General features: G+C 34.6%; 1 protein-coding gene across 3 annotated transcripts; it reads right to left on the bottom strand.

Annotated features, from left to right (window-relative positions):
* Positions 1 to 251: 251 nt before the first annotated feature.
* LOC126707356 (uncharacterized) lies at positions 252 to 19272 on the bottom strand. Of its 3 annotated transcripts, none has more exons than XM_050406961.1 (18): positions 19113 to 19272; positions 18358 to 18420; positions 17553 to 17646; positions 17285 to 17393; positions 17095 to 17133; positions 16479 to 16562; positions 16320 to 16381; positions 14635 to 14737; positions 8824 to 8964; positions 7563 to 7631; positions 7417 to 7473; positions 7019 to 7270; positions 4607 to 4690; positions 4336 to 4446; positions 3223 to 3293; positions 1554 to 1778; positions 1269 to 1362; positions 252 to 962 (listed from the first exon to the last, which is right to left on the bottom strand). In XM_050406961.1, the coding sequence occupies exons 2-18, from the start codon at positions 18416 to 18418 to the stop codon at positions 663 to 665; spliced, it is 1956 nt and encodes a 651-aa protein (XP_050262918.1). In that variant the 5' UTR covers positions 18419 to 18420; positions 19113 to 19272; the 3' UTR covers positions 252 to 662. The 3 variants fall into 3 exon arrangements, with proteins under 3 accessions (XP_050262918.1, XP_050262919.1, XP_050262920.1); XM_050406962.1 differs by having other exon boundaries at positions 1554 to 1775; XM_050406963.1 differs by having other exon boundaries at positions 17285 to 17388; positions 19113 to 19227.
* Positions 19273 to 23834: the final 4562 nt, after the last annotated feature.

Genomic DNA, 23834 nt, shown 5'->3' with positions numbered 1-23834 from the left:
ATTAAGATATTTCTTCAATCTTGACCTAACATACAACCGAGGTCAAAGTGTGTTGGGCTCAATCCTTACCAATAAAATCTTTTAATACAGAGTAGATTAATACCAATAAAACCAATTACACGCGAGAAAAAGTGAAAATAAACTGCTGGCGTGAAGCTTGTGTTTTTTTTTTTTAATGATTAGACTGAAAACTTGGTTGTCCATATATATATATATATATATATATAAAAGCATGAATCAAAATGCACTACTGAATGAAGGTGATCTATCAGTATAACCACTTTTGAATTCGAATTTTAATGTCAACCCATTTACAATATTACAAATTTACAATACATTACCTGGGCAACTAATCACCCCATGTAAGTCCCAAGGGATTGAACTTCCCCAACATCCACCCAAGACACCAGGATAACAATACATGAATGTGCAATGACAAGATACTACACATGCTTCTGCCCCCATTTTACTGCACATATATTCATATTTTTCCCGTCTCATACAGCGCATATATCAGTTTCTCCCCCCATCCCACCAAAATAATCTTTCATTTTATCCACCTCCTCATAGCCTTGCCTTTACGGGACCAATATTAACCATTTACACTGCACCAAAAGTCACCAGGAACCAAGACCAAACATTATCAGAACTCAACTTCCATCTCATGAACCACTTCTCATTGAGCTGTCCTTCAATATCTGAGCTGCAAGTATGAGAAGCTCCACCATCTCAAATCCTGCAGCAGACACGGCATCTATCTTCTCATTGATGGAGTCCTCATAAAAATCTTTGAGATTATTGCTTATGCTTTCATCAATGGAATCAACATCAGCCTCAGCTGACCAACTAACAGGCAGGGAGCTGCCAAGGGCAGTCTTGACAAGTTTTGCCTCACATATAATATCATCAAGAGCTTCTGAAATGCTAGTGACTGTACCTTCGGAAGTCCCTGATTCTTTGGCCTACAAGATAGGTTATATCACAAGCACAAGGCACATTATTTTCAAACAGGTAATTGGAACAATGCTGCTAGCTTTCAAGAAGGTGCTGTAAAAAAAAAATTGTGACACTCTTTCAACATGCAGTTAACAAAATGAAAAGCACCTCAAGCATCCATCAAAAACAAGGAAACCTTGAACCAGGTCAATATTCAGAATATATACATTACTTTTAGAATCACACATCCCTGGCCTTGCCCAAGTGAAAAATAAATTGCACATCCCCCTGCTTGCAGTTAAAATTCTATGTACCTATGGTAGTGTTAATACCTTCATAAGCGAGAGACGAAGCCTATGAATTGAAGATGTGAGATGCTCCATACTTTCCATGCTTTCCTTAAGAGTTGCATGTTCAATCTTCATTCTGAAAAAATTCAAAAACTATTATGACATTAATGAAAATGTAGGAAGAAAAAGCACATTTTCGTAAATTAAATTTTTTCTGATAGATAAGTGGACAAATTCATGTGAAACTTTTGCATGCATAAGAACCACACATCTATACAATTATGCATCATGCAGTTCAAAGAAAGGGTCAAAAATATTTTCACTAACCTGGCAAAGTCCATGCTATTGGACCTTCTGCTGAAGAGTTTCCCCTCATTATTATGGTAAACTTCAGCTTCATTCCCACTACCATCTAGTGTACCAATCCAACGTCTCAGATACGTTCTCTTCAGCAAGTTTGTTAACTTTCCATCTCTTTCATAAGGAACAAGTTTTTTTCCAACAATATCAGCCAAACCTTTTCCTTGTTTAATCTCCTGACCACTTTTCCTGCTAAATGCATCACATTATGGTTAGGTACAAGTACTACAGTAATACATTAGCAGTAAAACCAACTATTGCCAAAGGTGTAGAAAATTGCACAAAAAGCAAGAAAGCAAAAGAAATAGACAGGTCACAAAAAATCATCTCCTGAATGAACTACAGGGAGCTAACTGAACACCAGAATTTATCAGTTCAGAACAAGATCATAGGAAGAGTAATTGGATTAATTCCTGCATAAAATCAAGTGGTGAAATGTGCAGTCTGATGAAAGAAAATCTACAACAGAAGCCACTTAAGCAATTGAATGATTTAAGAGACAAGAAGATAAGAGTTCAATATTTTATACATGAATTTAAAATGATACAATAACATTTTATTTAAAAGAAAAGAGAATCTAATAGGATTCCTTGAGAGGATATGTGGTTGGTCTTGAAAAAGAAAGGGCACCATGTGTTGATGCAAGCAAGGATATGTACAACAGAATAATAACTTTGGGTCAAATTGGTTCAAACTCCAAGAAGGGGCTTATATAGGTTCAGTGTTTACCTCTGCCTTTGGTCATGAAAGACTTACAAAGCATGCCACAAACAAATTCCAGGATGTAGGTTGTTCATCAACATTATGATTTTAGTTCACAAAATCAGAGAACAGGCTCATTCCAAAATCTATTTGTGGAGAGACTTCAGAACTGAAAGGTTTTACTCTTTACCAATTTCCAAGGACCTCCAGTGAAATGACAAGGAAGAAGAGAACAAGATGGTCTTATTGTGCATTTCAAGGTAAGGGAGACATTTTTCTTGTGCGCCCTACTAAATCAGTTGGACTACAATGTCATTAAGTTTGATGACATATGCCAGGCAGTGTTGAAAAACACATACAACACCACTAAGAACTTCTTTTGACTTTCCCTATCTCCAAATAATTGTTACTCCATCTGCGGTTTAATATTTTTTTTTTTTTTAATACTGGTGACTTATGAGGAAGCCATAAGCACTAATCTCAACCAAAACTTCTAAGAACTTCATAAGATGGGATTTCTGCCTTAGGCTCTGTTCATATGATGCCTTAATGTAACATTTATTGAACTTTAAAATTAAAGATTGTAGTTCTTTAAGAGTTTCTCTAATATATTCCCTAAATACTGGAGCACTCTCCTTTTTTCACTAAAATGGCCATTTACTTATCAAAAAGAGACCCTGCTTCTCCCACACCTCCTCAAAAGAAAGTACAGGACACATTTCAATTCCAATCAAATCTCAGTTCACAGGGCGCCATAGCCAATCAAATTGACACATCATCAATACTTCACCCATTCATTAATGTAAGGATGTATACCAACAATTAGTGATAAAACTGAAGCTCCAAAACAGGAAAACAAAAGCAGTTGTTGAAGAAAAAAGAAAATAATAAGTTATATGACAGAGGGAAGATTCCAATAGAAAAGAAATCATACTCCTGAAGTAGTTGATATTCCTGCTTTATTTGTGCCAACTCCATGAGAGCTTTCACCTTTTCATTGGTAACCTGAACAGGTAGAAGAATTACAGAACCAATAAATCCAACTGAGCCATCCATGCTTTGTTACAGAGCATAATTAAAGATGAAAGGTAGAAGAATTTTAATTTTTGCACAAGTACACCAAAAATTTCACATTCATAATAGTGCATCAAACTACAAATTTAGAAGCTAAAATTCTAGAATCAGAATGTGTGCATTCCACTGGACAATTTCCTACCCAAAGAAATAAAGCCACTCGACTTTATGTAAAATCATAATGCCTTCAACAGATATATCCTAGACTCAGACAGGTGAGTACTCCACAGAAGTTTCTTGTTTTGGATATTTTGAAGTGTTTTGAGCTATTGAATAATCAATTATCCTGTCTGATTATAATTCCACTGACTTTTCACTTTAAAAATTCACCTTATCCTTTGATTAACCAATCAATAAATTGAGACTAGAGAACAATCATATTTGATCCATTTTCAGGACTAAATACACTTGAAGAATCCAACCCTAACAAGTCCTGAAAAAAAGGGCCATGACTGGGAGATTTTCCTACTTCAAACGAGAACCCATCCGACAATTGGTAGAATAAATAAATATTTATTTTTGGAAGGAAAAAAAATGCAGATCAACGCATTTTTGCTGGTACAATTTCCAAAAGGTATGAAGCATTATTGTTTTTTGCCATTTTTCTTTCTTTTTTTGGTGGTGGTTTTGGGGGGGGGGGGGGGGGGGGGGGGGGGCGTGTTTGGGAAAGGTGGAGATTGTTGTCAGTGAAACATGGAAGTTAATCAGAAAAGACTAGGACACCAACATGGAGAAAAGACGAGAAGATGAGTAGGTAATACATCAATATGAACCAGGACCCAATAATCGAATAGCAAAACCTCATAAGAATTATGTGCTTCCAAAAATCCCCACTCAAATATATCTTCCAAAAACCACATAAATTTCTTCATCAATTTGGTGATGATGCAAACAAAGAATGTTAAAAGTCCCTCAAGGCAGCACGCCTTTAAAATCATGGAGCTAAAGTGCCAGAAACAAACACTGAAATTACCTGTAATAAGTTTCTCTGGAGTTCCTCCATTTTCCTTTGAAGAGCTGCATTCACATTTCTCTCCAGTAAATGTCTTTCTTCCTGCTGTGATAAAAGCAACAATGCTGCAACCTGACAAGATTCCATACGTGAGGGAGAAGAACACACACACACACACATGAAAAGCACACAATGCACACTAACAGAAAAGCAGGGGAGGGGAGTGGGAGAAAGAGAAAGACGTGAGAAAATATATATTTTTTAAAATAAAATAAAATAAAATAAAATAAACCTTCTCTTGCAATGCCTGTGCAAGGGCTTTGGAAGCATTGCCTTTTGCTTCAGCCATAATGTCTGGTAAGCCGGGACAACTCCTCTGGAAGCAATGGAATAAATTGGTACTAAAATTAGAAGTTGCAGGAAAATAGGACCAATATTCATATAAGGTGTATATATCATCATTACATCATAACTCCACTAGAAATAATATTAGAGACAAAGTCTTGTAAACAAACGCGGATTGTTATAGTCAAGTAAAGTATTTATGAACAATGTAGAGGGTTACTGCACAACAATTTCCCTTTTTTTTTTTAATGACAAGGAACCTCTTCAAGGCAGGGCCACTTTGCGTACCCACCCCTGTCAAGTAAATCCCGGATACACGACCCTGCCTGCAAGAAACCACGTATCAGTAATCCCGGGACTTGAACAGGAAACCTCATGGCAGATTCCTAAGAGGCCAACCAATTAAGCTAAACTGTGCGGTCAATCTTTTTCTTATTTTCCTTTTGATCGGGATTCTAACAGGGAGACTGTATACCAAATATGAACATTAAATTCCATTAAACCAAATTTTTAGCATAAACATACCATTTCTTTCCTTTCCACATCCAGTAATCCAGTCAACGTTGCTAAAATCTTAGGAGTTGGGAGAAATTTAACAGTAACAAGTGGCCTGGGTTGGGAAGGACTAATAGGTCAGGCATCTAAAATAAACCATCTAAAAATATCTGAACTTAGTTTTCAGTTTCCAGGAATAAAGCTACATGTATGAAATGCTTGTAGATTCTAGGGAGCTGAATTCCTTACAGCAATCTGTAATCATAAGCAACAATAGCAGCAAGCCAAGAGCAAAGCCCAACCCCCATTTGAAGAGGAGAGAGAGAGTCAACAGATTCAATGGAAGTTTCTTTGTTAAGCTACCTGGACTTGAGAATAAAATCCCTGGAAGTTTCTTTGGCAGGTTACCTGGAATTTCTTCCTCCCCTTATTTTTTGATAAGTAAATATTGAGGGAGGGAGAGGTGGGGTGCGAACCACAAACATGGCGCAAGACAAAGGATACCATTAATCATATAATTTGGCCATTACAAATTTTTATTGGTTACAACCTCTTCCTGCTACAGTTTGGCACCTATACTCACTGTCTCAGAGTGGCAGGCAACTTTAATTTTGATCAATCCCCAATGACACAGAAGTCATGGAATTCACATAATTTCCTTGATAACTTGGATGACACCTATTAGAACACTTAAAATTCTAGAGTATCAATCATAAATAAAAAGAACTCCTACAGTATATTCCATTTAACATAGTAGGTTCTTTTCTTCTTCTTTTTCCCCTTTTTGGCAAGTAACACAGTGTTTGTGCTTGCGCTTAATATTATATATTGTGTTCACAGCCAGTCCCTAGCCCGGGAAAAGGCAGTTGTGGTAAGTTGACAGCCAGTGTAAAACTTAGTCACTCTATTATGAATGGATCCACTACAGATACTCGTTGGAGTGTCCCCTATACATGTAGTCAACCCTAACCAATCTATGGAGGATCCATAGCCAATCCCAAAAACTCTAGGACTAAGGTTTTGTTTTTGTTGTTGTTGTTGGGTTTAACACAGCGAGTTATACCCATATAGATCTTCAATTCTTTCCTTTATGTGAGACAAGGCCCACACCTTAATTCCAAGAAAAAAAACATTAAATGATGATAATAGTATGAAAAGTAAAACAATTACAAGCCCTATCCAATTGTAATTTGTCATAACCCTGCGTCAGAACAGCATTATGATTACAATTGGTGGAGTATTGCGCTGCTCGCCATCTCCTAGTCCAGGATTTGCTGTGGTGTTCCCAGTTTCTTCTCTTCATCATTAATCTAGCTTGCATATTGAGACCCCCAAACAGAAAACAAAAGTTCTGTATAGTTCTTTCCTTGAAATTCTTTGGAAGGAAAGAAACTACTGCCTTTTTTTACTTAAAAGTCCATATAGACATCAAATGTGAAGGCTTCAGAAAGGACAAAAAGCCTCATGTTTTATATAGATTACTAAGGCATCTAGCTGGCTATCTAGATATAGCTTATATACGGAAAGAGATACTTTAATAAAGTATCGGACAGAATGTTAAAATCCATAGGCTCTGTTAGTGTGATTGGTTTAGATTATCCTTTTTTTTTTTTTAACCTATCATCCAGCTATCTACTTCAAAGACACCTGCAAGTGCATGTACATCATTGTGAATGAACTGATAGGACAGAACTTGAAGTGCAGTGATTATATAGGAAGCCCTCATTCTCATCCATCAATAGAGTTTTTTTTTTAAATCCACAGGCAACAGAAAACAAGGCCATAAAAATATAACCAAAATATACCCCACACACACACGCAGAAGAAACCTAAAAATGTGCAGCATAAGCTGCAGGGAACCAACCTTAGGTAACAAGTCAGATTCTACAACAGTGGCCATATGTACATCTCGACATTCATATTCTTCTGGTTTTTCTTCTCCTCGAGGAGATCCTCTGCTCACTTCAAACTGCCTAATATTCTTCTCTATCATGTCAACTATTGACTTCATATAAGATTTCCCGTCATCAAGCAAATTCATGACTTGAACTCTATGCTGATAATGGTATTGATGCAACTCTGCTATTCCATCCTTAATCATTCTGGTTGAACATATCTGCTTGTGAGCCAAATAGATCGAAAATTAAACAAAGAGATCAAGATTTAATATTTATTTCTTTTTCTTTTCTTCTTTTTTTTTTTTTTTGGGAGGGGGGCGGTGGGGGGGAAGAAATTTGCATTGTAGGGTATTAAAGAACTCACATTCTTCTTTTCAAAATCACGAACTTTGGCCTTTAGATGATTTTCAATTTCCAGCCCCTATAGACAAAAAGAAAATAAATATTTGATAAGACACAATAAGTTATTCAGTTCAGAAAACAGAAAAGTCCATAATGGAGATTCCATACCACCCGCAGCTTATTTCGAAGATTATCCATGGATTTCCTTGTCATCTCCAGCTCTTCTTCTAATGCACTCTGTCTGAGGAATAAGTTATTCGAGTTGCAGATAGAAAATAAAATCTCAATCAATTGACAACTAGATATTATGCATTTCAATTATCATATTTAATATGGAAACTAAGAAGCGCTGCTAATGTATGTTTAATTCCCAAGATTTACAGGCTATAGGAACATCAAGTAAATTAATATTTATCATCAAACCAGTGCATGATATACAGTATATCGCACGAGCAGGTTAACACAACCACAGGAATGAACAGGTAAAAAAGTGGACCTAACCTATGCACTAATAACTAATATTCTTATACATCTAAATTTCTAAACGACAGGGAACAACTTTCTCATTCAACATGTGATATTAAAGATTGGGAATTTTTTTTGGCTTATAATAAGTGTCTATTTGGCTAGCTTATTTTTTTGTCAATTTATTTTACTATTCAGCTTATTTTTGCTACTATTCATGAGTCTCACTACACTTTTTAGTACTATTCATAGATCTCACTATATTATTTTAACTAACATTTACCTTTATCTACAGTACTTTCAGCAAAAAGTTTTCAATTTCAGCAAAATAAGCGGATCCCAAACAGACCCTAAGTGGCGAGGGAGGATTTGAACCCAAGATCTTCTTTATGGGGAAACTGGGTAATCCCACTAAGCTACATGAGCCTTGGCAATTGGGCCAATACTAAGGGGTGCAACATTCACTCCCAACAACTGAAACAATGTTGCCTCTTCAGTTTTTTTTATTCAGTTCTTTTACAGTTACTGTTCAATATGAGAACCCAAAATGGGAGAGCAAGTAACACCCCGGTCCTTCAAGCCCAACAGGAAAGAAGTGCCTGGGAGTTATAAACTTTTCAACCCTCCATCACTAGTCAACATGGGATGTGTGTGCGTGTGTGAGTGTGTGTGTGACTCCACCAGTTCAGTAATAACAAAATGGTAAATGCACTGGTATCAAAGTATTTTGTCCCAATAAAATTAAATTAAATTCAAAAAAGAAACAGCCTAGAAACAATATTGTGACTTTGGTCAAATTTGACATCCTCACAAGAAAATATGACAATATATACAGCAAAACTTAATAAATATTGTGGAGATTGATCACAATAAATTAGATTGGGTATCATGTGAAGAAGCCATAAGATGAAATTAGTGATCAATAATGGCTAATGAATGAAACTTAAAAGCCATTAAAACTTACAATGTATTTAGAAGTGGAAGTATCATTAAAACTCCACATTTCTTGAGGATCATGCAAAAGACAAGCACATTTATCATCCCAAGTTGTACCTTCAAATCCTTTTGGAGACTGTTGCCTAATCTCAAAAAACTTATCAATAACCTGTAAAAATAAACATGTACACATGAGATCTTAAAAAAATGGTACAAAAGAAAAGCATATTAAATTTCAGAGTATGGTCCTAACCATAACACTCAATCAGTAAGAAAGCAACATATTAAATGAGAAGTCAAACACACTCAACCAGGAAAATTAAAATCATATAGCTACCCTGAATGTGTAAGGTCTTTAAACAATATCCTGTAGAATTCTAAACAGAAATTATCAGGTGAAAATATATGCTGTTGATCATCAGGTGAAAACATATGCTGTTAATATTTCTTTTATTGATGGATAAATAAAACTCACATGAGCATGCAATCCATGAATCATCCCCCACTCCTTGCTTGTCAGGGAAGTAGATGCCATGTGGTCCAAATAGCCAGGGCAACTAGAAATTTAGTACTATATCAATGCATATCCTGTTAAGCATACATTAAAATGTTCCTTTACAAACCTAATTTCCAGATACATATAGAGTTATTCTTGTTGTTCCAGATTATTTTCTAGCTTATTTTGTTTATTTAGCTAGGTAAAAATTTTTAAAGCCTCAATTTTTCCTACACACAACTGTACTTTTACACAACTTCTTTTTAAACAAAATAAGCCAATGAAAATAAGCTCATATAAACATACAAGAAATTCTATAGCAGATTTTCTATACACACACGCATGCATAAATACAACTCATACACTCTTCAAGATTGAACCCATGATCATTGGCAAAATTGTAAGCAATTCTCAAAAATAGGGGAGGGAGATGATATTTGGTCTAAAGACCATTGGAAAGATCCTAAGCAGATTCACAAAATTAGGTTTTATGTTAACTGCGTTATCATATTAATAAAGTATACACACACACACATATATATAACTTTTATACTATTTCTATTTATACTATAAAACTAAGCTATAAAACTAAGAGTCTCGCAGTTTCACTTCACCTCGGATTTGAATTTTATATAAATTGATTAGAAACATATGCTTGCGTATTCCCATAGGTCAAATCAGATATGTAATCCCTGTAAATTGTGTGAAAGTAAGATACTCCAAATTCGGGAGTCCAAGAATTTTTCTCCTTAGGAAGATAGATGGGATGATTCAGGTGAGATCCAACTTTCTATTCAATCGTGGGATCCGGGCAGTCCTGGGGGAATCGCTCCCGAAAAGGATTCTATTGATTCTCTCCCAATTGGTTGGACCATAGGTGCGATGATTTACTTCACAGGCAAGGTCTCTAGTTCAAGTCCAAGATATATATATATATATATATATAATATTTGATAGGTAATCAGAGAACTATTATTAATGAAAAAATAGGAAATAGTACAAGTTGTTCATGATGATGAACAACAAGAAAAAGATAAAACAAACAGCAAAAAAGATGGAAATCAAGAAACTAATCTAAGAGAAAATATAAACTCAGAGAGAGAAGAATAATCAGTAAATCCCCAACACCGAGACCACTTAAAAAGACTACATTGGCATAAAACCTTTAACTCATCCAACGTCTTCTCAGTGTTCTCAAAGGAACAACGATTTTGTTCCAACCAAACAGTCCACATTAAGCATCCTGGAATCAAATTTCAAATGCTCGAATTATGCTTCCCAAGCCACTGATGCCAGCAAAATAACAAACCCACCATCAATCCTGACATAACCCAATTTATACCAAAAGCCTAAAGCATAAAAGTCCACAAGGTATGTGTAACAGGACAATGAAGAAGAAGGTGGTCCACTGACTCTCCATCACAACAACACATACAACACCGAGTTGCCAAAGGGCGACCCCTAAGCATGAGATTATCCAAAGCGAGAATCTGATCATGAGCAGTTGTCCACAAAAAGAAAGCCACTCGCTTAGGAACCTTTGGTTTCCAAACACCCTTCCAAGGAAACAAAGAATCCAGAGTACCCCAAATCACATGGTAGTAAGACCGGGGGTCAAACTTGCCATCTCCTTTTAGCCACCAACAAAGAGTATCGCTCCTTTCACCCCGAGGAATACGAGATTGGATAAACTGAAGGAGAGAATAAGATGCAACTAGCTCCCAGTCTTCAAAAGCTCTATAAAACTTTAAATCCCACACTCTAAAAATACCCCCATCCGGAGTCCACAAAACCTCAAAAATATAAGCATCCTTGGCTGCTGAACACATGTAGAGCTCCGAATAGAGTTTTTTAGGGTATTATCACAAATCCACCTATCGTGCCAGAAACGGGTACGAGTGTCTTCACCCACTACAAAAGACAAATGCTTAGAGAAACTCTCCCACCCTTCATGAATACTTCTCCAAAGACCACATCCATGAGCCCTCCTACAAACTTTAGTACCCCACCCCCCTTGACCCTCACCATATTTTGTGGAGATTACTCTCTGCCAAAGATGGGTAACTTCATAACCATACCTCCACAGCCATTTCCCTAATAAAGCTTAGTTAAAGAACACCACACTTCTTATCCCCAAACCGCCCAATTCCATGGGTAAACACACCTTTTCCCAAGCCACCAAAGGGTATTTGAAACTCCCCTTAGAAGACCCCCAAAGAAAATTCCTCTAAATACTTTCCAATCTAGCAGCCACAGCTTTAGGAATAGTAAAAAGGGATAAAAAGTACATTGGAAGACTTGAGAGAGTACTCTTCAGTAATGTGAGCCTACCACCCTTAGATAAATAGAAACGTTTCCACCCTGATATATATATATATATTAGCATAAAATTTCTAAAAGATCTCATGATCACCGCTCTTCAAGCCTCTTTATGGATTTTAAAAATTAAAAATAAAAAAATAACACTTTAAAGAGTCAAACGCATTCAAAGAAAAGAATAACCAAAATCCAATCCTCTTTAATGGAAACCCTAAAAAGTGTATGCTAGTTTTGGATCCTGAATACCCAACAAAGTAGAAGTCCAAGAATGACATACAAAATAAAACGAAGTGATCAATTGATTACCATGATTGCCCAGAATTACAAATTCAACCGATGATGTGGCAGAAGACAACTTAAGGTCAGTTTGGTAGGTCGGAAAAATGGGAAGATGGAGAAGACACCAGTTTTGCATCATGTAGATTTAGCATGAGGGATTAAAAATAGTTATGAATTCCTTTATTCGGTTAGAAGAAGAATGTGAGGAAAGAATTTGTAATTGTATAAGTGTTTTTTTTTTTAATAAATTGAACAGTGCTTCTATGTTTATCACAATAATATAAATCATGAAATAAAGTATTGCATCACAAATGACTTTCAATAAGCATGCTTCAAATTTATTATGAATTTTTTGTACTTTATTGTATAAAGAAATGTTTTCGTTTTTTTTAGGTATAAAATTTTATTCAGAACAAACAAAAAAAAAACAAAGAAGTGAATTTGTTTTTTTTTTAAAGGTAAAATCTCACTAACAATAATGTTGCAACAGTAATATTCATACCCTTTTTATAGGTAATGGTAATATTGATACTTAACAAAACATAAACAAAACAGTATACAAACACACAAGTTCTGACCCCAAGAAAATGCCAACATAAGAGAGGTTTGATTAGTCACAAGGGGCAAAATGGTACCTCCATTTCATTCTTTACTTAAAGAACCATGTTTTCTCCACTTTTCCACCCAGATTTGGGCTGATGAGAGACGGTGGGATCGGATGGATAATAATTATCCAGCCCCCTCTCTTTCCTTTGTGTTTTCACTTTTCAAGTCTACCAAACAGTAGAAAACATTAATCCCCCTCTCATTTTCTCTCCTTTCTCTTCTACACTCCCTATTCTCCCTACCAAACAGGCTTGACAGTAAAGCGGCTCTGATACAAGTTTCTCCTTGACAAGTTTCTTATCTTTCTATAGAAAGTAGTTTTTTCCCCCTATTTAATGGGAACATACACACACTACTGACATTAAAAAGCTGTAAACATTAAAAAAACCATTAAAGCTTATAATTCTTGGAGGCCACAATACCAAAGCTTCCATAATTGGGCAAATATAACACCAACTGTTAGCAACATCAAAGGTGTTCATTAAAAAATCAAAGATCACCTAAAAACCTACTATTTTTTTGGTCAACACTCCACACAAAACAAAAACAATTATTCTCGCCAAAGGTGAATTTTTCCAGTACATGAAGCTACACCCAATCGAGTTAGGCTCAAAAAATTTGTGTAACCAATTGTAACTGGCAAATGCTACAAAAATTTACTACTCATTTGATTTGGGGTAATCTTTTAGGATCCCAGGAATCCTCTAAAGATTCCCAAGCATTCCTATGTTTAGTTGCAAACAGCTAAAGGGAATCTAGATGCCCACAAGCATTTGGATTCCCATTTTGGGGGTTTGTGTAGTCCCTTTTAAAAAGGTAGGCGTCCACATTCTCATGGCCTGGAAAATTTCAATTTTTTTTAAGTGTCAAATATAATCCCAATTTAATAGCATTTTGATTAGTTGTGTTAAATTACCAACACGTGGGATTTTAAATGGGAGGTAGAGTGGAGGAGATAGGGATCAAACTCAGGACCTCCTGCTCTAATACAGTGTTTAAATAGTTGATTGTTCCAAAAGCTTAAGCTCTTGGGATATGGGAAATTTAATCATTTAACCACATACTTCTAACAAGTTTATATATAAATTTTTCTAATAAAGTGCTTATGCTATACATTCTTTTTTTTTTTTTAATATTATGGTTATATTCACCTTTAAGAAATACTTTTTACTTTTATTTTTAACTCCTATTTGGAATTGTTTTTATCTTCTAAGAAAATATATATGTTTGTTTGACAAGGCATGATGCCCTGAAAAAACATTAAAAAATATTAAATAATTATTTTGGTCACGTTTTTGTTAATGTAAGACTATTATTTTGGAAGAATTGACAAAACTTGTGTACCCAACCTGTATACTTGAAGGCGCCTTCTTCTTTCAGTCAATAAATTTACTTATCAAAGAAAAAAACAATAACAAAATAACCAAACAAAAAAAACCCTTAATTTACCGGTCATATTATTTTTCTTATTATTCATTTATAGTGAGCCACACAAAAGTGATTGGCACTTTGACATTGTATGATAAACCTAAGGATTTGGTGAAGAATAAATAATTCCTATAAGATTCTTAAGTTGGTCCCAGATTTGGGGTTTTACACATTGTTCTTCTATTTAAGAGTTTCAAGTTTCTCTTCGATTTTCCTTTTGATATGTCTGTACTTTTTTGACACTTTGTGTTCATCATCGTGGACACAGTTTATTTGATCATTAATAAAGTTATATCACTTACTTATCAAAAAAATTCATATAAGATTCTTAGAAATAAACCAAACATGGGGATCTCACATTCCCAAGATCTTATCAGATTCCTAATCAACCAAACATCTGCATGCTTACATTCTCGGGCATCCAGGTTCCTAGACATCACAAACCCAATAACCTAGATGCCAAAGAGCATATTAGATTCCCAGACATCCAGTTTCCTAGGCTACATTAGGGTAATAATTACACATAAAAAATGATGTTATATGCATGGTAGATGATGTTAACAAGGTCCTGCTATCACCTAAGAAAAACATTATTTTATTTTATTTTAGAAGTAAATTTGCTTAGACATCACCTAAGAAAACATAACATCAATGAATAGGTCCATTACAACATTAAAGGGTAGATGGGGTGACAATTAAAAGGACAATCACCTTCTTGAAAGTCTTATTTTGATCTTCTTGCTTTGCTAGATCAATACGCAACATATCACTAAATTTCTTCTGTTCTAGACAATCTGATGTGAGCTCCTCTAGCCTGTGTCACCAATATCATGCAAATTAAACAGATGAAAATTTATCATGTAAGAGTCAGAGAAGTAGCTGAATTGAAATAGACTATGCACCTTTTCTGCTCTAAACATATATCAACAAAATTTTCGCACAACACCTTGTGGTCAAGAAATCAGTAGACACCTCACTGTACTAAGGTATGGATTAAAAGCATCCGAGAGTAAAAGACCACAGATTTCTTTCATAACACCAAGATGCACTCACAAGTTTTTTGAGAAATGATAAAATTATAGAGGAATTACATGTCATCTCTAGTTTAAAACAACTTCTCACTTATTACAAGTATGGAAAAAGAATAAAAGGGATATGTAGAATATTTACATCAATAGCTAATGAAAGCAAGAACAAGAGGAAATAAGACGCAACAAAACTCAATGAGATTACGGATCACAAAAGGAGACCTATTGAATCTCCATCTAATGCTATGCTTTTATCTATAGAGTAATCCTAGCCTTCAGAAAATTTTACCAGAGTCTTCCCCAATAAACCAAACAATTGCAAAGAGCAGGACTTTCTACATCATCCTATTATCCATAATCCTAGTGCCAGCTTCCCACCCTTCTAGCACCTCTCTTTTAAAGCTAATGAAAGCAAGAACAAGAGGAAATAAGATGCAACAAAACTCAATGAGATTACGGATCACAAAAGGAGACCTAATGAATCTCCATCTAATGCTATGCTTTTATCTATAGATTAATCCTAGCCTTCAGAAAATTTTACCAGAGTCTTCCCCAATAAACCAAACAATTGCAAAAAGCAGGACTTTCTACATCATCCTATTATCCATAATCCTAGTGCCAGCTTCCCACCCTTCTAGCACCTCCTTAAAAGAGAACAACACTGCTGCTTACTCCTGAAGCTACAAAAGGAATTTACCCATATAAGGGGAAAAGGTGCAATGAGTTGTAATCAAATGATTCTCATTGTGTCTTCTATAACATGCACAAATCAAGAAGGTCAAGGAAACATGTAATCCACCATTAAGATCTTATTACCGCATGATAAATAAAATAATAAAAAAAACATAAAAGTAAATTGAATTACTGAACCCACTCTAGAGGGAAGAAGATATCACCAAAACCTACCGTAAACTCCACCTACTAAAGCAATATCAACTTCAAACAATACAGGGGAAACTTGTCACAATTTTTCTTGGGGGCGGGGGTGGTGTAGCAACGCACTTCCATTGGGGAATGAGATGAAAAACAAGGAATTTGATTTCCTTCTTTCCTAGTAGAGGATTTTTTTTTTTTTTTTTTTTTTGGTTGAAATTTAACCAAAATGTCAAATACTCAAATATATCCTTGTCTTTCAACTTCAACTATCTATAGTCATCATATGTTTCCCTTATTGAGTTATTCTATTTCTTTTCCTCTCATGGCTTCTGTTAGGAAATTTCCATCGGTATTTGATCAGTGCATCATTCTATAGATAGATACAATAGCAAATAAAACTTTTAATGTTGACTGAGGAGTCAATTTTGTTTTCTCTCGTGCATGGTGAGTACAAATACTGAATGGACATTAAGGGTTAAGAACTGAGAATACCTCTTCTGGATATTGCTCAATTTCTGCGTCATAATGTCCTCCTTCTCCTTAGCCTTCTCAGCCTGTTACCAGCAGTATAACATTTTCAAAGACTCGAAAGCAGAAAAGATATTAGAGTATAATACAATAAACTCAAATTTAAGAATGATCAGTCATTACCTCCATTATTGAATTGTCTCTTTCAGCAAAAGCAGCTGCTACGCAGCCTTGGAAAAATTTAAGCTGCTTCTCAGCTTCCATATTCTGCAAAAGGAAAATGAAACAAATTATAACCACAAAATAAGGTCTCCATTTATGTTTATCAAACATAAGATACAATTCTATCTCTTGGGAGGCCAATTCAAAACCTAGAGGTAATATAACTATTTAAAAAAAAAAAAAAAACTACTTTCCATGCAGCTTCCCAAAACTAATCTCCATCTTTTCCTTTTCAAAATTATGTGCAAATACTGTTACTAACAGACTTGCAGAAGCTAACAGCAAGACTAAAAGGTAGGATGGTCATGGTAGTTTAACCATCACTATCTTCTCCGAAGGCAATGTAAGAACAGATCAAGCTAGATCCTAAAAGAAGAAAGGGCAGTCGAATAAATAATTATTCAAATAAAAGTACAAAAATTTCAAGTAAAAGATGATATTCAAAAAGCTAGCAATAGTTCCAGGAAGCTTTGGATAGATATGAATTTTGATGGAAGCTTCATATGTTAGCAAATAACACAAACCCTTAAAAGGAGGAAGAGGGGGGGGGGGGGGGGGGGGAGAGAGAGAGAGATACCTTTGAGACCTCTATACCATGCAGATCTGCAAGTTGGCTCTGGTTGCAAAGCAAACTTATAAGTATGTAATGAGGATTAAGCAAGTTGCACACATAAAAAGAAAATATATATATATATATATATAAATAATAATAATAATAATAATAATAACAATAACAATAAATAAATAAAATGAAATGAAGATCTCACTTTGATTCGGTAAGCCTCTGAAAGTTGCTCTTGAAGATTTATATTCTCTCTTGTGCAAGCAGCTAGCTTCTTCTTCAAGTTCTCAATCTCCTGCTCCAAGCCAGCTGTCCTAATAGGCAATTCATTTTATTACAACAATACCAGCAAGCAAGCTACAGGCACCCCCTTCTTTCCTTTCCATCCCACCCTCCGAACCAACAAAAGATGGAAAGGGGGAATGAGAGAAAGGGGAAGATAGATCATTTGGACCAAGAAGAAAATATTATACCTTTGAAAATGCATTCGAGTAGCCACAGCAAGGTAGCTTGGTCCAGCTTGTTGCATACACAATTGTTCAATATCTTTGCGCAATTCATCACGCTCTATAAAATAAAAAATAATTCATATATTGTATCTTATGATTTATCCACTTGAGATTTTGAAAATGGCTTTGTTGAACTTGAAATTCACCCAATGAAATTAAATAAATAAGTAGACAATTATAACAAAACAGATTTGATACGTAAGAAATGAATCCTTTAATATTTAAAAACTCAGTTTGTCTAATCGGAAAATAAAAAAATGCCACAGACAGGAAAAGAGAGCGTAGAAGATCAGGTTTCACTTTTCACACGGGATTGGTACAATTACTTAGTTCATGAATTGGCCGATTGATGAGAATTTATATGCAGAACAAGCAGCTGTATCTCAGAGTAAAAGGAGTTGAAAATAAATCCTTTTTTTATCAGGAATAGAAATCAATAAAGAACATAGTGGAACGACTACAACAAGAGGTGTACAAAGTATCTCTTGGGAAAATTGAACTCTTAAAACTCAAAAAGGGCAACAAAAACCAACCAAAAAAAAAAAAAAATTTGACAGGCGAGGCATAACCCTTTACTCTTGATTTTATTAGATGGAACATTTTCTTTGTTTCCTTACACAGATCAATAGGGGTAAAAAGTACAGAAAAGCAAAGAGAAGCCAGAAGAAGTTCAAATTGAATGTTGAATTAGGTCAACATTAGACACTAGCTCAGTGATAAAACATTTTAGGACCAAGAGATGAATGCCAGAAAAGCAAAGTGTGCATACCATGTTCCAACTGTTGGATGCGAGTCACCGAGGATTCACTATCATTTAAACTCTCATCCATGTCTGAAAGAAAAGTTAGATTACAATAGTTAAACCCAATAGAACAGATCACACAATTCAATCCTAAACAACAACAATTGCACAAAGTAAACCAACATAAAAACCAAAAAAAAAAAAACGTATTCTCATCCAATCCTGGTCCAAACAAACACCATACTGATTCTAAAGTAGAAATAACAGTATTTTGCCAATTGGGTATCTTAGAAATACAGTATCCTTTCAATTAAAACCCAAAAAAAAAAACAGAACACAGCCACACCAAAAAACACAAACACAACTATTTGCTAGCTTTTAAGAACACACACACCCAAAAAAAAAAAAAAAAAAACAAAACGATCCGTTTGTTTTGACAGAAATGGTTCCAAAAAAGTGTTCCACAAAAACTAATGTTTCTACATGGATCAAGTTTATGTCTTGATACAGACTTACATACATAGACAAATATGTATTAATTTGGTAGAGTTAAACTTGTATCTTCAATTAATTTTAATCCCCATGATTGGTACCACTCTAACACTTAAAATTAATTTTCGTTCTGCTTAGAAAATAATTATGTTAAATCAATTTCATACTAAACAAACAGCAATACATAACTAAAATTCCAGCCCCATAAAGAAAAAGAAAAGGAAAAAATTTTTGAATTATGATCAATAATACGAAAATAACATATATAGTAGACATAAGAAGAAGGTTACCTGAAAGAATAGAAAGGAGAGAGAGATCGAACTAGAGGGGTCAAAGAGCGAACGAGAATTTGGTTTGGTTTTGCTTCTCTCTCTGTCTCATGTCTCTGCAAGAAATGAACCTCGATATTTTTCTTTTTTCTTTTTGTCCTATCGTTATTATTTTTCTTTTTCTTTTTTTAAACCAGATTATTAATAAACTATTTTGAGAAAGTTTTAATATTATATTTATAAAAAAACTTTCAGAAAAAATTTTAAGGTAAATTATATATTTGATCAATATCTTGTATACTATATTTTAATTTGTCTCTCTAACCTTTCAATTATGTCAATTTGATCTCTAATATTTTAGTACCGTATCAATTTAATCTCTGTCATTATCTTTTGGATAAAAATTGATAACGTATCTAATTGTCAAAACAAAAAATTAGCTTACATTGATATGATAATAAAGTTAAATTTTATTTTGGTAATTTGTCATGTTAGCAATTTTCATCTGAGATATAACGACATAAACTAAATTGACACAACATTTAAATGTTAAGAACCAAATTAACACAATTGAAAGATTAATGATTAAATTAAAATATAATGTAAAAGTTAGAACTAAATATGTAATCACCCAAAAATTTAAATTTTTTTTCTTATAAAAAATTTCTAAAAATACTTTTTAAACTAATATTTTTAGTATATCCGTTAATTGTTTCTTTTTTTTTAAATTAAGGATAGAAGTTATTACACACAACATGTTACACACTTTTTTGTTATTGAAATTGTGAGTTAAAAACACAATTTCATTTGAGATCACATTTTCAACTCACAATTTTCAATTAAAAATTGTGTATAACAAAGCGTGTATAATATATAATAAACAATAATAAAAAGTAAAATAAAAAAGTAAACAAAGGCTTGATTTAAGAAAATTTTTTATAAATTTTTTACAAGAAAAAAAAAATAACTAACCTTTTTTTACAATATTTTTATATTTAGAATGGCATTAAAACTTTCTCAAATGGCTCACACAAACAGTATACCCTTTTATTAAACCCTTTCGTTGTTGTTCTTTTTTCTTTTCTTTTTTGGCTGAATTGTTGTTGTTAATAATTGGATGTTAGTAAAGTATTGCTTCCGTGTTCATTTAAAAAAATTAAAATGTATCATTGGTTACGTAGTTAGTAGATTTTGAATCTTTTGATAAGACCCGGATATTCCACCCGAAAGCAAAAGAATAAAAAAAAAAATGTCTGCTTAATAGGTTATAGACTTATAGGTGTTCTTAGAGCACTAGCATTGAGAAATGCTATGCTATACTATTATACCATCCCAAAAAGCCACTTTATTACTTATACCATCCCATTTTACAATACCTCCCACATCCTAAAACTCTATTCTTATTAAAATATTATTCTTTAATCTTTTTTTATTATTTCTTTTTAACCAATATTTTTTTTCAGTTCCACTTTCCTAGGCTTTCCAATCGTTTTTTTTTTTTTTCCTCAGCCTCCCTCAACCTCTAGCATTGGTTCATCTCACAGAACCCCACACACACAGACCCATCAACAAAGCCACACACACAATCCATCAAACCAAAGCCAACAACGGCCACCACACCCACCACCCAAGCCACCGATCAGAAACCACACCGCCGATTTGAAACCCACCGGAGCAAACCCATTCAAAAAACCACAACCAAAAACACCGAACCCAAGCCAAAAACAACCAAAAACCAGCCCCAAAAACACCGGTCACAGCCAAAAACCACAACCACCACACCCACGACCCAAACACCGGACCCACAACCCACCCACGACCCAACCAAGACCCAAACCCCGGACCTAACCATGACCCACAACCCCTTTAAGCACAAAAACCACAACAACAACCAAAAACCACAACCAAAAACACCTGACCCACGCCAAAAACAACCAAAAACCACAACCAAAAACACCGGTCACAGCCAAAAACCCACTCCGATCTCTGATCTCCGTGACCCACGCCATGACCCACTCCGATCTCCGTGACCGACAACTCACCTCAGCCATACCCACCACTTCTTTTAAGCCCCGGTCATAGCCAAAAAAAAAAAGCAGATGAGAAAGAGATGGATGATGTTTGGATTTGAAAGAGGAAAGAGCAGATGAGCGGTGACCGGTGCTTGAAGAGCAGATGAGCCGATGAGAAAGAGAGAATGAAGAGAACGGAGCGGTGATCGGTGCTTGAAGAGCAGATGAGCCGATGAGAAAGAGAGAATGAAGAGAACGGAGAGAGCAGATGAGAAAGAGAGAATGAAGAGAGAGAAGATTACAGAATTTATGGGAGGAGAGAGAAATTATGGGTTGATTAAAATATTTTTTTTTTTTTTTACAATTGTGCTACAGTACAATTCTAAAGATAGAATTGTACTGTAGCACAATTGTATAATTTTTTACAATTCCTGTGTTTAGCATCCTTTGATGCAGCACATTTTGAACCATAAAATGCTAAAAAGGACCTAAATATGACATTAGCATTTTTCAATGCTAGTGCTCTTAGTACCTTCTCAAAAAAAAAAAAAAAAAAAAAAAAAAAAGGGTGTTCTTAGTAATTATGCATTTTTTTAATGAATTATTTTAAGAAAATAAGTACGGGTGAAAGAATAATAGCCTATTTCAGTTGTACAGGTTTCTGACACATTTTTTTAATTTTTCTCTTGGATAAATATTTAAATATGCTGACATTTTTTATTGGTGACTACTGACTACTGTATTGTTAAGTGTTAACAAATAATTGTATCGAATCCAACAAGCGTGTGTTTGGATTGGCGTTTTGCCCAATCCTTAGAGCATTCACATCAGCTCATCTAAAAGATTTTGTTTTTTTTACATCAAAAACCTACTTTTTCTATTTTACACCATCACTTTTACAAAATACCCACATCAATTCATCTATTCTATCATCTCTCCTATTTAAATAATCAATTTTTTTAATTATTTTATTATTTCTCTCACCTAACTCGTTTTTATACGCGTTCTCTCTCTCTCTCTCTCTCTATCATATTTTCTGATTTCTTTCTCTCTCTCTTCTATCTCTCCATACCCAGTCTCTCCCTCTCGGTCTATCTCTCCATACCCAGTCTCTCCCTCTCGGTCACAAACCAATCCACATCATCACAGCTCCGATCACAAGCATCGATCCACAGCTCCGATCACCGATCCACAACTCCGATCACAAGCATCGATCCACAGCTCCGATCATCGATCCATAGCTCCGATCACAAGCATCGATCCACAGCAACACCGATCCACAACTCCGATCCACAACTGCACCAATCCATAGCTCCGATCACAAGCACCGATCCACAGCTCAGTTCTCCCTAGCTCCGATACACAAGCACCGATCTCCCTAGCTCCGATCAGGCAAGACCCATACCCATGAGCTCCGATCATTCCGATAAGCACCGATCTGTCTTTTTTTTGTTTTTCCGTTTGGGTTTGTTTGTGTGTGGGTGTGTTTGTGTATCTCTTTTTTTTTTTTTTTTTTTTTTTAGCAAGTATATCTTTGTGTTGATTTTTCTATGAGGATGTGTTTATATGCATCTGAGGAAAAGATTTTTTTTTAGCAAGTATATCTCTGTGTTGATTTTTCTGTGAGGATGTGTTTGTGTGCATTTGAGGAAAAGAAGATGAGGAGTTGAGGTCGTTGTGCACGGAGAAGAGAGAGAAAAATTGGTGCGAACGGAAATTAATAAAAAACTAAATACACATGCTACAGTGCCCGTGTAAATTTACACGGGTACTGTAGCTCGTTGAAAATTTTAGATGATTATACACGATTTTAAATGGACTGATGTAATGTGTTTTTTGCTTCAAAATGTGTAAAAATGGTCAAAATGTGTATTTTACACATTTATACACAATTATCCAAGAGCTTATGTGAATGCTCTTACATTCTGCGTTTTGTCTAAGGTTTTATGGGTACTGCTTACGAATCCATAAAGGTTATTCAAATATAGATTTCAATATAAATTTGAGTCCTATAGTATTATTCATATATTTAAAAATTATTTTATTACAATATTTTCAGCAATAAATTTTTAGTTTTCAGTAAATAAACGGTATCCAAACACACCCATATCTTGAGGTACTGTTTACAGACCCACAAAAGTTATTCAAACACAGATTTCAATATAAATTTGGGTCCCACAGTATTATTCACACATTTAAAAATTATTTTGCTATAGTATTTTCAACAATAAGTTTTCAGTTTTCAGCAAATAAGCAGTATCCAAACACACTCATATCTTGATTTATTTTGAATTCAATTATATCTTGATTTATTTGTGAATGTCCGTGGAATTGTTCATTGTGCTCCAAATTAATGTTGAATGGAAATGGTTATCTTTTCAAGTTCTTTGAAGGTGTCTTATTAGTATATAGATATTGTCATTCTGTAGCTATCTCTAAAAAGTAGTTCAAGAAAAAGTTGTTATTCACTATTTTATATATAGTTTTCCTCCAAACCAATTTAGAAGAATCTCCTTCAATTCATTAATGTTGAGTTTGTTTTCGGTGTAAATGAAATTTGGAAAATATTTTATACCCTAACGTATGTTTGGATTCACATGTAAAATACAGTCAAACTGAAAATTATTTCCTTTAACTGTAAAATATAGCCCCTTCACCCGTAAATTCATTTACAGATCCCATTTACCTTCAAAACCCATTTTTCAGACTCTCAAACCTGAAGAGAGAGAGA

Source organism: Quercus robur, chromosome 11 (assembly GCF_932294415.1).
Source record: "Quercus robur chromosome 11, dhQueRobu3.1, whole genome shotgun sequence".
In the NCBI taxonomy this organism is placed as follows: domain Eukaryota; kingdom Viridiplantae; phylum Streptophyta; class Magnoliopsida; order Fagales; family Fagaceae; genus Quercus; species Quercus robur.
This window is presented reverse-complemented; position numbering and strand designations above follow the sequence as displayed.